Below are 15849 nucleotides of genomic sequence, written 5' to 3'. Positions count from 1 at the left end.
TTTGCCCATTATAAGTAAATGGGGAAAAACTGATTTTAAAAATTCATACAAAATTTGAACTTTGACCGACTTTTCCCAAAATGTAATCAGATCTATTCTGAGTCACTGGCAATCTATACACCCAATTTGGTATGAATTTAACCAATCATTTTGCTACTGGAGTGTTAACAAACAAACAAATAAACAAACTGAACCAAAAACAATACCCTTGCCTCCCCTTCCGGGGGCAGGGTAAAAATAAATATACATCCACTTAACCAGGAAAACATCAGCTAAAAGTTCAATAAACCCAGTTGTCGGATAACAGAACACAATCCAAACAACAAGCAGAGAAATGAGCAGGTACCTAAAACAAGCTAACAGTCCCTTTGTGACTCCATGTCATGAATAATTACATAAAACAACAGACCAGTGAGACGAACTTGGCATTGCTCAGCAAACACTAAGCAGATCTAAGTACAGGTATATTACTCTAGTGCTAAAACTCACTGAACAAGACAAAGCACTACAAAAAATTAAGCTTGCATCATGAAGCAAATGGTTACAGCAACATTTACAGTGAAATGATTCTGTCTAGAAACAAATGGCCCAGGGCTTAACAGTTCATAAATCAGGAGGACTAAGCATTAAAATAATTTAAAAAAATACTACTTGTATTATCCTTAGTTGGATTAAATATAAACTTACTCAGACAAAGCAATTAAAAATGACATAATTTATGTCTTATATAGGCATAGGCTATTTATCTGATTATATTTATTAGAACTTATCAGAGACATATAGGCAAATAAACCTTTACAACAGCGCTTCCATTTTAAGCAGCACATATATGGTAATGTCAGCCTCTGGTTCAGGTCAGCATCCTGTCTGCAGCTGTAAAACAGTTCTGTTCAGCGGCTGACTGCTTTGCATGCTCATAAAGCACTCTTTGAAAAGTGCCTCCGCAGTGGTACTTTCATTTTTTATTGCCTTATCTATGTGGTTGCAGAGGTAATCTGTGTGGCACTCTACCTCAGGTCTTCCCTGAATGTGTCTGAGTTTAGGCTGAGGTGCAGTAACACAGGAACATTCATGTCTTTAGCACATTCAGATTATTTTCAAAAGACAGTAACTCCATGGGATAAGTTATATGCCGACCTGCTCAAAGGATCAGTAAAGCAAGCACCTGTTTACACCAAGAAAACAAAACGGATATGAATGAGCGGCGTTTCATCTGTTATTACTGTGGTACCTCAGTCTGGTTATTGTGTTTATGTACAGCGCTCTTGTGGGCAGCAGGTACAGGTGTAGTAGAAGCCAGGTGCATTGGAGGGTGTGTGTTGATCTGGGTCAGAGTCCGACACACACAGGCTCAGGGGAAGGGTGTGGCCTAAAACAGCAAAGCAAACAATGACTCAAAACTGTAAAGAGACTGATGCCCAGTTTGACATGTATGAAAGCAGAGAGATATTTACAGTTACAGAACAAATCTTATCATTCAGTCATTTACTGTACATTTCTCAAAAAACTACAGAGTCCTGGACACTCTGTGTTGCATAAGAAACAGATATTGTCTGTGCCATTTTTCTTTAAATAAAAGCTTTCGACTAACTGGATTTTCCTGACTAAAGTATGTCAATACTTAAAGCAACTGGGTTTGGGATTTTTTTGTTTTTTTAAGTGACCTTAAAGTGACACTACTAACATTTCATCATTTAACATATCACGAGAAGACATCGCAGGAGGCACTGACATTGAAGGCTATCTGCTGACTTTAATCCAGAGATATAAATATTTATATGTAGTGCTGTGAACAGATAATACACTAAACATTAAAACATTTGTCAGTGTGGAAATGGGGGTAGCCTACGATAACCAGAGGTGGATCTGGCCTTCCTCTTGTGTTCACTTTGTTACCCTCTTATGTTAACATGTTTTAAATCAGCTGTAAAATACACTAAAAACAATCATCTATCATCCAATTTGTTTCTCATCTCTTGGTTACCTTATTAGGCTTCCTTATCCATGAAAATATTGGTTTTAATATTTTTGATGTGAGCCTCTGGGGCTTTTTTTTGTCAGTACACCCTTTGATGTGACTCTGCAAGTCACCAACTCTATACTGAATTGACCTCACATGTCTGGACATGCATGTCTTTGGTTGATTTGTTTTTGTGCCAGTATACTGGATAACAAGGCAAAATGAGAATCCCCAAAAGCTCACATGGTTGGGAGAGGAACTGACTGTCAGTGTGTTTATGATTTCAGTTTTGGCTCTAAGTATTGCTTTATAATGTTATTTTTATGACTGGGTCAAAACCAACCCTAACAACACAAAGGTCATAATTTCAACCAGAGCATTTCATAATTTAGTGGAATTTTTTTTTTTTTTTTTTTGAAATAGAGGCTCCTGACAAAGTCAAAAAGCCTTGATGCAATAAACACATTTTATGTGGTTCACTTACGCATTTAAAACCTAAAATGGGTCGGTGCTGACCCTAACACGAGAGAAAGGATAGAGAAATATTCCTGAGGTGGCAGGACAGTGGCATGTAGACTTTCTGGAAAAGCAGAAAATATTTTCTGGTAATCATACAATCATGTATATCAATAGTTGCATGAAAAAGCCTGTATAGATGAACGTACATAATTCAAATTCTTACATATTATGGCACAATGAAAACAACTAAATGCATTAAAAATTGAATATTTTATTTCCACATCTTCACACATTCTATCATCAAACTGCGGCAATGATGAACGTTTACACAGCTTGCAACTAGGATGGAATGGCGTGTTTAGGGATGGCAGCTGAAATAAATAAATAAATAAATGAATGAATGAATGAATAAATAAGTAGTAAATAAGACACAACAGAATAAAGTGGTATAACATTGTATTCATGTTTCAAACCAGAAGAAAAAATATGTTTAGCTGACTGCATGTGAAGATGTTTCCTTTGAGACTATAATGGAATAGGAAATCTAATACAGATGCTTTTTGTCTAAGTACATTCCATTTTGTCAAAGTACTTTGTTGATTTGTTCAAGTAAAGCCAGCAAACACAACACAATGTGTGAAAAATGCACTCAACAGACTCACAAGTGAAAATTCAACATGCATGAATCTCTCAATCTCTCTCCCTCTCTCTCTCTCCCTCTCTCTCTCTCTCTCTCAGGTGTGTTGCTTACCTCTGGGTCACGTGACTCGTCGGTGAACTCCACCGGGGTAAAGGTGGACTGCTTTGTGCTGCTGCAATTGTAACTTGACTGCCGCCCTCGCAAAGTGCCAGTGTGTCGACTTCTCTGCCTGGGAGCTCCGTAGCTACACTTAGACTCTATATTTTTAACAATAATACAAAAAAAATGTCCATCAGTCGGAAGAATTGGTCGGCTTTGTCCAGGTAAGAGTGTTTCTGGAAATATTACAGGACTCCAGTGACAGCAGCTGCTTTGTACTAGAAACTTTATGGAGTCACTTTTTTTTCTACTAAGTTTACTGTCTTTATCAATAATGCTTTATAATGAATGGTAATAGCATTAATCCATTATACTGTATTGTCCAACAGCACCATTATGGACTTAATAGTAGGTACTCTGCTGTTGTGCCCTTCTGCTTTGTTTGTCAAAGCACTTCGTAAACTCAGTTTTTAAAGGTGCTATAAAAATAAAAGTTATCATTATTATTATTATTATTATTATTATGTGTATTAATCTATTTCTAGTGTTGCCTTTGCTGCATGTTTGTATAATAAGCTTCTCACACATATTATACGACTTGCATTTTGAGTTGTATTGAAATGTGTGGTGTTGTTTGAGGGAACATCAGCTCCTTCCTGCACAAACTGGCTGCACCAATAACATTCATAAGTCTTGGATAATGCTACACATAATGGTAATTGTAAGCTTAGAAAATCAACCAGCTGTGACTGTGCTTATAAACAGTTGTTGAACTAGTAAAGCAGGTTCTATGTAACGGTTATTTCAACCGAAAATCTCACCAAAACAACATTACTTTCTATAGATTCCAGGTGTATTAACTCTCTGGTTTGCATTTGCATGTGTGTGTTTAAAATTACTGCAGGCCTCGTGTCTGTCTGTTCTGGTTTCGGTTTCCATGTCCATGTTTGTCTTTACTGTGTTCATCTGTTGTTTGTCCCATCAGCTTGGCCCGCCAGTGGACGGTGGAAGATGAGGAGGAGGTGGAGAGGGAGAAGAGGAGGAGGGTGAGGAGCTCCAGTAGTGCCGCTGACCCTGATACTGACTTCAGCCAAACACCCGGTGGAGACACACCCACCGGTGACAGGACCCGTGGGACCGCCACCAGTGAAACATCCCAGGGCCTCAGCAGGTTATTCTCACCGTTCAGTAAAACATGGTTTAAATTGATTTTGCTGCCGTTACATTGGTTCACACTCTTTATCTAAACAACTCTTTCTATGCATTTTAATTTCTTCCTTTTCTTTCTCTGTATTATTCTGGTTGGGTTGGAGCCACAGGGATCTCGCCTGGTGTCTTAGAGTCTGTCTTCTTTGATAGTACGCATTTTTAGAGGTTAGATTTCAGGAGCAGAAAGTGAGGATTCTTACACTTTTGCCCCATGGGAGTGTGTCATCTATATACATTTCAAAAATACGATAAAACTTGATACTATGCAGGGAGAGTATGAAAAGCTGTCAGAAACTCCACAGCTGAGTACCTGGAGCAGAAGCAGTCTTCAAAGAGACAGAAGGACTGTTGAGCTTTTCATTAAAGAAACCTGATCTCATCCAGGACTGAAAGGTCTTTTCTCAGGGTTTCTAGAAATCATCCATCATGTGTACAGTATCCTGGTCATCCCAAATGTGTGTTTCAATCTGTTTATTTACAGTGTGGAGCAGATGCAGCTGGACTTTGTTGAGATGCTTCGCGACCGAGATGAACGGCGAAGGATGAGGCACGTGGAGACGCTGAGACGACAGAAGGAAACAGAAGAAGGAGAAGGAGGAGCTAGAGTGGAGCTACTGGGGGACTTGGAGGAGGATGGATGTTTTGATGAGACGCCATCATCAAAACCTCAACAACAAGCACCAAAAACAGCCTCTTTCAGTCCTAGAAGCAGCATCAGCAGAAGCAGTAATGACAGCAGCTCTAACATCACACACGGACAAGTAAGAACAGAAAGAAACGGTTGTTTAAAGGAGTAATATTTTTGCTTTTTTAAATGGAATTCTGTGTTTTAAAACATTTCCCTGTGGTCTACATAAACTGTAAATGCTATATGCTTGGGTATGAATTCTTCATTAATTCAACTCCACAGGTCCATCTTCAACCCTATTTCTGAGTAAGGGTGTGTATTAGCAAGAATCTGGAGATACGATACTAACCTCAACACTAGGATCATGATATGATATATTGTGATATATCATGATACTCTTTGTTTCTTTTTTTAAAAGATTATTTTCTGTTAAAATGGAATTATACCAGAAATATGCATGAATACTAAAACAAATTTTATTTGATCAGAACAGGATCTATTGGTGTATCACAAAACGTTCCTCTGTTAATATTTAAATTATGTCTTACAGACATTATAGTTTAAGATCCTGCTCAAATGTTCATATTGTATTGTGAAAAGAATGCATAGTGGACAGTCCCTGAATCGTCCAACACCATAACATTATTTTTGTGCAACAAAAGAACAAACATCTGCTCCTTTCAGGCAGTAAAAAGCGCTTTAGGATGCTTGAAATAACCATTATTTTTACAAAACAGTGTTAAATAATAATAAAATATAAACAAAAAAGAAAAACAAAAATGAACCCTCACTTTGTCTGCATTTGAATAAATACCTAAAAATATCGATACAATACTTTTTAATATCGATACATTATCGTGAAATGAAATATCATGATATATTGCGGAACCAATATTTTCTTGCACCCCTATTTCTGAGTAATGACATCAGAAAGGTCGTTTGAGCACTGGCCCTTTAAATGCACATGAGCCAATTCACGCCCCACCCCCTCTAGGTTGTTGGTTGTGCTGCTCTGTCCCATTCAGCCACTTGTGTTGTTAATACAACCAACAACTGAACATTTTATGTAATCCACTCAAAGTTTGGACATATTTTCAGTTTTAACTACAACCGCTGCTGCTGATAAACAATTATGTCGTACTCGGAGAAATGTTCATCAGAAGTCTTGACCTTATATGTGCAAATGTCATGACGTAACTAGTTATAAAACGTAACAAATTAAGCAGGAATTAAAACAGGTTGTCGAAATCCACTCGATTTTTGCCGAAATAAATATGAAGATAGCTTTGCAGCACCTGGAGGGTTCAAATTCAAACTTTATGAACTATTAGGGTCCAAATACACAAATAAATGTACCAAAGACTAATAAAAGTAGGCTTAGCAAAATATGACCCCTTTAAAGTTATAGCATCAGTAGGAATCAGAATGAAAAAATTAATCCCCTCACTAAAAACCTATTTTAAGGGACTGATATTCTTTTAATACATTACTCTGCCACAACAAAGTGAAACCCAGCAGCGAGGTTTAACAGTTAAAAGTTACCCCATACAAAGTTATGTTAATCATTTTCTAAACTCTACAGCAACACTTCAGAGATGGGAACCTCCTTTTCCTCACAGGGAAAAGTATTAATGTTACACATGTTAGTGACCCACATCCTCACACAAACAAAACATGTAAGCAGTAATATCCAATACACACCATACCTGTCTTATATACCACAATTTAACTGTTTTAATTGATAATATACAAGTTAAAATGAGACTGAGTAGTCTGTGTGTTTATCTCTGATCACATTACTGGACTTGCACTCTTCCTGTGAATCAAGTGACCATGTAAATCATCTATAAAAGTTTGATAAGGCGCGCTTACGGCCATAATTTCTGCTTTATCTTTTATAATACACGCCAGCAACAGCCCTTATGTGCTGTAACTGCAAATAAGGACTTAAACGGGCAGAATTATGTAATAGAAGGTGTGACTGTGCAAATACTGATTGTCTGTGATGTTTTCTTTTTCTTTATCTTAGTGTGAAAATGGAGAGTCATCAAGCAAGAACCGTGATTCCAAACCAATATCCAACCCAACTCGAAAGTTTGTCAGGTTAGCAAGCATGGTTTTTTTGGTTTTTTTTTTTACCTTATTGTTTTTTATGGCCTTGTCATCGTGAAAGATCAATACAGATCAAACGATTTTGTAAGATAAGATAACGGTTAATAGAAATTACTAGGCTAGAGCAGTGAAGAACACCTTGTAACACATTTTCCTCAGAAGTTATGGTTGATAAATAAGTTGGGGTACAGGGCTGCACAGCTAAAAATGAGATAAGACAGAAAAACAGCTGGTTTAGCGTTTTTGTGGAACTGGAAAATTCACAAATCAAAGTATTTCTCTATAGAAATATGGGGGTCTGAGTTTTAAATCTCTTAGGTATGGAGCGAATAATGGATATACTTAATAACACTAATTTTAGAACTGAAACCATTTGGAACCAGGTGAGGGGGTGCATATCATTGTCACAAATATTAAGTTGAAAGACTATAAATTTAGAGCAATAGGTAATTTTCTCAGTTCATTTTTTTCCTCAATCCTGATCCAGCCTTGTATAGGATCTTTGGATTCCCTTTGATAATATAAATGATTATTTATCTAAGTTGAGAGTACTTGCACTGCCCTTTAATGTGGTCTTGTTGGGAAAGATATTAACGTTCTGTCTTTGTCTGATTTGTTGTTTCAGTTGTTGGTTTTCATCATGGTTTAGATCTGTGTTTATTGTTGTCATGTATAATTGCAAAAATTTATAAAATGTGGAGAGAAAAAAAAGAAAAATAAATTCATAATATTTATTGAGGATCCACTGTTTATGTAAAGATTTAGACATTTAAGATGTTTTGACATTAATTCAATGCTTCACTTGTAGATCATCTGTGTTTTTCATACTAAAGTCCTGTGAAATAATTTGACAAAACAGCTAAGTTTGACACAGATATTTGATTAGAAAACACAGAAAAAAAGAAAAAAGACAAAAAAAGTCCTACAGGAATTTAACTCAAATAGCAAAAAAAATTAAGCAAATAGATAACATTCTTCCAATGGATAATAATTGAAGTGATTAATATGTTATTCAGCCTTCTTCTTAGTATTCATTTATTTATTGTTTTTATAAATCTTCAATTTGCAAAGGAGCATCAATATTGGACAATGCCAGCAGGAAGGTTCAATTTCACTGATGGATTAGTGTCAGAGTCCCAGAGTCCAGACCTGAATCCCATTAAGAATATTTGGGATGATTTTAGACAGTGGTCCAAGTCTTCCATCATCAAAAAAGGATCTTGGCCAAAAATAAATGCAAGTTAAGACAGAAATAAATGTTTGGACATTTAATGTGATATTCTATTGTGTGACATAAACGATGCAACAGTGAATGTGTCCTGTCATCAAATCTAAAGGTGATCCACGGAATTATTGTGTGTGGAACTATTATTTTGAAATAGGCTGTGTATGACTTGACCAAAACATTATTTTATTGCTTTAAGACATCATGACAGCCATGTCTGTCTCTCGCTTTTTTTTACCTTTGTACTTAATTTTCTTGTGAACTCAGCAATACTACAATGTGATTTCATAAGATGACTTCTTTTACTACTACATACCACTACAGGAAAATGTGAAACTGTTTTTTGGGGGAATTTCAAAGTGGATCTCTTTTTTTTGATGTTATAGCTCTGTCTCCATCTCACTCGACAAGAGTCCCTCTGTAAGCGGGCGCTCAACTCCCATGAGCCCTTGCTCTCCGACAGCTCCCTTCTCTCCTAGAGAACACTGTTTCTCATCAATGGGAGTTGAGAGCCACGTTCAGAATGGACACACACAGGAGGTACTTAGAATACACAGATGCACCACTACAAATACGTCAAGTGTCCACAGATGGCTTTTTTTTTTTTTTTTAAAGAGACGTAATTTACAGCTTAACTATGTTTTATGCTTTGCTTGTCAAATGGAGTTTGGTGTAAAAGATCTTGCTGTCACTGCTGCACATTAATTCAATGCAGAAACAGCACCCCCTTGTGATGATTTGTTGTGTCAATAACAAGGAATCACTTTCATATACAGCTGCGGAAAAAATTATTAGACCACCCTTGTTTTCTTCAGTTTCTTGTTTATTTCAGTGCCTGGTACAACTAAAGGTTCATTTGTTTGGACAATATAATGGTAACAACAAAAATAGCTCATAAGAGTTTAATTTCAGAGCTGATATCTAGCCATTTTCCATGGTTTTCTTGATAATAACCAAAATCATTTCAGTTCTTACATCAATATCTATGGCATTGTACTGCCAAAAACAGTGCTTTTAGGCATTCTATGTTTTCTTTTCTGTCTGTTTTAGTCACATGATACACACAGGAGTTAGTACTTGATTGCATAACCATTGTTTTTGATGACTTTTGATGGTCTAATAATTTTTCCATGACTGTAGAAGATCCTCTCTCTCTCTCTATGTAAGTAAGATCAGTAAACTTTAATCCTTTTTTCCTTCACCTCAGACTAGTGTGAATGGCTCCTCCAACTTTGAACAGACGACTAAACCTGCCTTTGTCAGACAGAGCTCCAGGACGATCTCTTTCAGGGTAAACACAACCAACACACACATGCACATGCACATATAAACACATTCACACTCTCCCCAGTAAATGCTGACATCAACTTACCAATTTGACTGTTTTAGATTAGATCTTTTTCCACATGACAGACTATCAGGATCATTTGCTTGTGCAGCTTCAGTTTCAGGCATATGCTAATATGCAATATTGACCAGCTTTTATTGCTGACTGGTTGCTTTGTTAGAGGTTGGCTTTAGTCTGGTGAGCATTTGACTGCTAACACACAACACTTTTTCCCATGGTCTAATTCAGATGATGAGAAAGAAAGAAGAGGACAGCGCACCGCTGCAGAGGAGGTATGATAACACCTTCATGTTTACTTTGAACCTGTCTGAGTCCTCTTATCTTAAGCTAAATGTATATATTTTTTAAAATTCTGTTTTAGTGCAAGTGTCAGGATGACGTCTAAGAAGTTTGAATCCAACACAGTAAGAGGCTAAATTACTTACACACAATATAAAATAATTTAATTAATATGATAGATTTGCTTTATGTTGTCATTTTAGGCAAGTGTAAGACTGCAAATAGTAGTATACCCTACCAGTCAAAAGTTTTAGAACACCCCAATTTTTCCAGTTTTGTACTGAAATTCAAGCATTTCAAGTTCAATGAACAGCTTGAAATGGTACAAAGGTAAGCAGTGAACTGCCAGAGGTAAAAAAAAAGGTAAGGTTAAACAAAACTGAAAAATATATACATTTCAGAATTACACAAAAAGGCGAACAAGAAATGGGTTAACAACTTAAAGCAGTTCTGCAGCAATGGAGGTTGATCAAGCCTAGAAAGTTGGTGCTACCAATTCCTCCAGGTGTCCCAATGTTTCTGAATTCCTTCCAACCCCCTCTTTCTTGGCAATTTCTCTGTAGGACAGACCTACATTTTTAAGTGTTACAATGGTCTGCCTCTCTTCTATTGTTAATTGCCTTTTCCTCGCCATTTTTATAGTAACACACTACTTTCTGCAGTACAATACTGTTCAAATAATGCTCACAACGGTATGGTACCAAAGTGTGTTCCAACACTACTTCTATGCAGACAGAGGAGGTTGGAAGGAATTCAGAAACATTGGTACACCTGTAGGAATTGGTAGCACCAACTTTCTAGGCTTGATCAACTTCCATTGCTGCAGAACTGCTTTAAGTTGTTAACCCATTTCTTGTTTGCCTTTTTGTGTAATTCTGAAATGTATATTATATTTCAGTTTTGTTTAACCTTACCTTTTTTTTTTTTTTTTTTTTTTTTTTTTTTTTACCTCTGTCAGTTCACCGCTTATCTTTGTACCATTTCAAACTGTTCATTGGACTTGAACTGCTTGAATTTCCATACAAAGCTGGAAAAATTGGGGTGTTCTAAAACTTTTGACCAGGAGTATACATGATACTAAATTATGCAATTTAAGATGTCTAATGTTAGTTCTTCCATGTTTGGATCAGGACCAAAATCCAGAAGAAGACAAAACACCATCCTTCCAGAGGAAGTGAGTTTATATGGCTGATTAAATTTGACTTTTTAATGATAACAAGAATTATATTAATAATATGTAGAATGACTTTTATCAAGGGGTTTATACAAAACTGTGTGTTGTGTTTTGTCCAGCTCCAGGCAGAGGATGTCATCCAGGTCCATCCAGGAGAAGATGGAGAGACTGGCCCAGGCTGCACAGGTCAGTCCACAAAACCCTGAACCCAGAGCCCTCTAATGTGAATGTGGAACATCTAATTTCTTTAATCTAATTCAGGGGTGGAGAACCAATTTAACTTTAGGAGCCAAATTAAACCTAACACAGCGGCAAGAGCCACACAACATATGGAGTCCTACACATGAACAGTGGTTTACAGCTTAAATAGCCTACATAAGAAGTTGCTAAAATAGTTTTCATGAGCTCTTTTTCTTACCTTAGTGGAACACCTGGCAGTCTTTATTTTCCAAAACTGTTGGAAAAGAAATACAACTCTTCCCATTTAGAAAGAAATATCCTGTTTTCCTCTTCATATTTTCGCTTAGCTTTACTTTTTCACGTCAGTAGCGTTAGCTTAGCTGCAGCACACCTGCGCCTCTGCACTAGTGTTTACATTTGTGTTGCCTTCAGGGAGTGTGGGATATTTCTGTATTGTCACAGAATCGTGAGTATTATTATCCCATTAAGTACTGTATATCTGTACCATATCATTTTCAAATGCATTTTAATACATGTCAAAAATATTTATGAAATTTAAATAAAGAAAAGAGCTGTCAAAGAGCTTCAAGTTCACCGCCCCTGATCTAAATCATCCCTCAGTATCGAGTTAAATTGGTTTAAGTCTTATTTATGGAACACCTTTTGTCGTTCAACTCTCAGCCTGAATAAGGAACAACTCCCTCCAGAAAAATGTAAAAGCTTGAACAGTCATGATGCTTTTGCTGCTTAGTTTCATCTCCTGTTATTGATGATATTCTTTGTGTTTCCTGTTATGACTAGAAATCAGAAATGACGCGGTCTCCAGATGTGGCCCAGAGGACTTTATTCCTGATGGAGGAGGTGTCCAGGAAGAGGGGGATTTTTGAGAAGGACCAGCAGCAGCAGACAGCAAGTCCCACCAGCCCTGGAGTTACCAGACAGGTATTTTCACACAGCTTCTTCAACCTTTATCATGTACATGCTTCAGCTGTGTGCATTGTATGAATAATGTGGGGTGTGTGTTTAAATACTTTCATGTGTTATCAGGAGTTCAGGAACTTCACCTCTGGGATGTCTGACCGTATTAGCCGCTGGATCAGCAAGACTAATCAAAGTGGATCTTCACACTGCGCCACGGTCAGAGCACTTATTTTATTTATTCTATTCCTTACTCACACAATATTTAGAATGTTTTAATAATTTTGACCCTTTTTTTAAAATCACATTATTAATTACTTACTATTGAGCTAAATCCATTTAGCGTTCTGCTTTGATAAAAGTTCTGTGTCTAATTACACCCACTACATGATTTTGAAAACTGCTACAAAGCAAAAGAGAGGCTGGAATGTGGTGATCAGTGTCTGAAAGTCCATGGATGTGTGGATGTAGCATAGGATAGGTTAAGGAACATCCATATGATAGAGAAACACACTTAAAGGAGTGATAGTTTGCTTTTTTAAAAGGAATTATGCATTTTAAACATTTCCCGGCGGTCTACATAAACTGTAAATGCTCTACTTGGGTCTGAATTCTTCATTAATTCAACTCCACAGGTCCATCTTCAGCCCTATTTCTGAGTAATGACACCAGAAAGGCTGTTTTGAGCGCTGGCCCTTTAAATCCAAATGAGCCACTTCATGCCCCACCCCCTCCAGGTGGTTGACTGTGCTGCTCTGTCCTGTTCAGCCACTTGTGTTCGTTAAGACAACCAACAACTGAACACTTTAGGCAATCGGCTTTGAGTTTGGGCATATTTTCAGTTTTAACTACAACCGCTGCTGCTGACAAACAATTATGGCGCGCTCTGAGAAATGGTCGTCGGAAGTCTTGACCTTATATGTGCAAATGTTGTGATGTAACTAGTTACAAAATGTAACAAATTAAGCAGGAATTAAAACAGGTTGTAGAAATCCGCTCGATTTTTGCCAAATGAATATAAAGATAACTTTGCAGCACCTGGAGGGTTTAAATTCAATTAGGGTCCCCAAATACACAAATAAATAAACCAAAGATTTATAAAAGTGGGCTTAGCAAAATATGACCCCTTTATGCAGAATCATATGAGGCTCTGAAAGGTTAAATTTAAGTTTTTGTACATATTTTACAACTTAAAAATCAATATTCACTATGATTATAGTATGTTTACAACACTTTTACTGCTTTTTCTTACCGTCATATAGAACTGAAGCCCTAAAATGCTTTTAAACCTTCCAGATTTTCCTGACAAATTACGGCTGTGTTTTAATGTGTTATTTCAAGTCCAAACCACCAAACAAGTCACTGATCAAGGCAGTGGTTTTATGAGACAGGTGTGGAACAGAGTGATAAAACAGCTCAGTCGGACCGGTTGGAAAATTAATGCAATTTGGCCGTTTGCCTCTGCCAACACCTCTGAATAGAAGCGGTAACAGAATTCTTTTTAAATCAAATCAAATGAAATTTTATTTATATAGCGCCAAATCATAACAAACGTCATCTCGTGACACTTTACATATAGAGCCAGTTGGAACCAGACTCTCAAGCCAATTTACAGAAACCCAACAGAATCCTCCAGGAGCAAACATCTGTGACTGGAGACAGTGGTGTGGAAAAACTTCCTTTGAACAGACAGAAACCTGGAGCAGACCATGACTCCTGGAAGATGGTCATCTGCCTTGACCAGTTGGGGTTAAAGAGGGAGGGTGAAGGAGGAGAGAGACAGAGAGAGAGAAAGAGAGAGAGAGTGAGTGAGAGAGAGAGAGAGAGAGAGAGAGACTGGGGAAGTAGGGGGAGAAGCATGGATGCAGTTGATCCACAGATAACTGAACCACAACTATCAAAAAGTAGATCAGCTAGCTCGTTGACTAATACTACTAAAATGGAAAGATAAACAACGTCCAACATTTAAATCTTGGTTTCTGGATCTTTTACGTCATTTAACATTGGAAAAAAGCAGATATTCTATAAGAGGATGTGCCAATAAGTTTTTCAGTACCTGTCAACCTGTTCTGAATCACATAAAAGAGGTAGATCCCTCACGTATTCCAGAGGAGTCGTATTAATATGAGTATGTGACTAATATTTGTGCCCCTTATTTATTCTTATTCTTATTCTTATTCTTATTCTTCTTATTCTTATTCTCATTCTTATTATTGTTATTGTCAGTTATCTTTTTTTTTTTTTTTTTTTTTTGGTGTAACAGGGTGGGAATGTTCATGGGTTTGGGTTAAAAAATAAAAAAAAAACCAATGACTGTATTATGCTTTTCTGTGACTAGATATGCAATAAAAATACTTTGAACAAAAAAGTAGATCAGTTGGTGCTGGCACAACCACTAACAACCAGAGCAAATGTTTTTTATGGAAATTTCATGACAAAAACAAGCATAAAATGGGCTGAAAAAGATTTTCAAACAAGAGGCAAATTTCGTTACTTCCACCCAAATAACATGTGCTTTTAAATGTTCGTCATGTTTAATGTACATTACCACCAGCACTGATGCGTTTCATTACAAATGAGTCATATTTTAGTATTTACAGCTCAAAAGGCATGTTTTCATGTTTAATATGACTAAACTGTGAGCTACAGGAGGTCATACAGTTGTAGCATTTGTCCAGTAGAGGACAGTAGCACTCTTTCATCATATTACCACACATCAGTTCACTCAGATCACACACACTGCCTCTAATACCTGTGTAGAATAACTGTGATAATCATTTATTTGATCCTTAGGACTTGAGACATGTGAACATCAGTAGCAAGCGAAGTCTGTTTGAGAACAGAGATGAAGAAAGTGTCTCAAACATAAACCCCGGAAAAATGTACAAGTGAAGGAAAGCGTCGACCTGCAGGTAACAGCTAATGACACATCAGTAACTTTAAACATGACATGAGATGTTTTCCTGCAGTAATTATTTCTTACGCTTCTGTGTGTCCATTTGTAGGATTTAGAAGATGAGAGGATGTGGAAAGAGGACCGTGACTGATTGTTTCTTAAAGCTTTAATGGTTTTTTTTTTTCTTTTATTGCCACAACTCAGTGAGAATAAGATGCCCGGTATAGATTTACAGGACTTAAAAAAATAAAGATGCTTTTAGATGTAGAAGGCTGCTGTCATACACTTTTGCATTGCAACTTGAAGAAATACGTACTCCTAATTTCATTAACACAAGTGAGGAAAATGTTGAAAACAGCAAAAAGAAGCAGAAGAAGAGAGAAAACAGGAAGCACACTGACATTTGTTTGAACTCTGTATCTGTTTGCGTGAACTTTATGTAATTTTTCAAGCACTTTAAAAAGGTGAAGGTCTTAAGGCTACCTATGTTTATTGAATTTACACTGGACATTGGGAATTCTGAAGCTGTAATTTAATATATTTGTCTAATCTGCCAAAAGATATTGTTTCCATTGTTGTGTTCTGTGCATCCTTATGGGCAAGATTGTGCCTGTGCGAAGAATAAAGTGTTTTATAACTACAAACGTCTCATGGATTTTGTTCTTTTTGATGTTGTTGATGACTCACGCGACACAGAGGCAGAGTCAAGCCTTTCATGCATG

General features: G+C 36.9%; 1 protein-coding gene across 1 annotated transcript; it reads left to right on the top strand.

Annotated features, from left to right (window-relative positions):
* Window positions 1-3344: 3344 nt before the first annotated feature.
* On the top strand, window positions 3345-15749 carry lad1 (ladinin). Its single transcript, XM_030139514.1, has 14 exons — window positions 3345-3382; window positions 4144-4329; window positions 4849-5128; window positions 7025-7098; window positions 8719-8872; window positions 9540-9623; window positions 9909-9952; window positions 10042-10084; window positions 11090-11133; window positions 11253-11319; window positions 12115-12255; window positions 12361-12450; window positions 15025-15143; window positions 15237-15749. The coding sequence occupies exons 1-13, from the start codon at window positions 3345-3347 to the stop codon at window positions 15121-15123; spliced, it is 1344 nt and encodes a 447-aa protein (XP_029995374.1). The 3' UTR covers window positions 15124-15143; window positions 15237-15749.
* Window positions 15750-15849: the final 100 nt, after the last annotated feature.

Source organism: Sphaeramia orbicularis, chromosome 7 (assembly GCF_902148855.1).
Source record: "Sphaeramia orbicularis chromosome 7, fSphaOr1.1, whole genome shotgun sequence".
Taxonomy (NCBI): Eukaryota; Metazoa; Chordata; class Actinopteri; order Kurtiformes; family Apogonidae; genus Sphaeramia; species Sphaeramia orbicularis.
This window is presented reverse-complemented; position numbering and strand designations above follow the sequence as displayed.

Bases quoted from the DNA above. Each gene is read 5' to 3' on its own strand.
- lad1 (XM_030139514.1), top strand. From the start codon at position 3,345: ATGTCCATCAGTCGGAAGAATTGGTCGGCTTTGTCCAG. The intron at 3,383-4,143 runs GTAAGAGTGTTT...TTGTCCCATCAG, and splicing joins AATTGGTCGGCTTTGTCCAG to CTTGGCCCGCCAGTGGACGG. The intron at 10,085-11,089 runs GTAAGAGGCTAA...TGTTTGGATCAG, and splicing joins AGAAGTTTGAATCCAACACA to GACCAAAATCCAGAAGAAGA.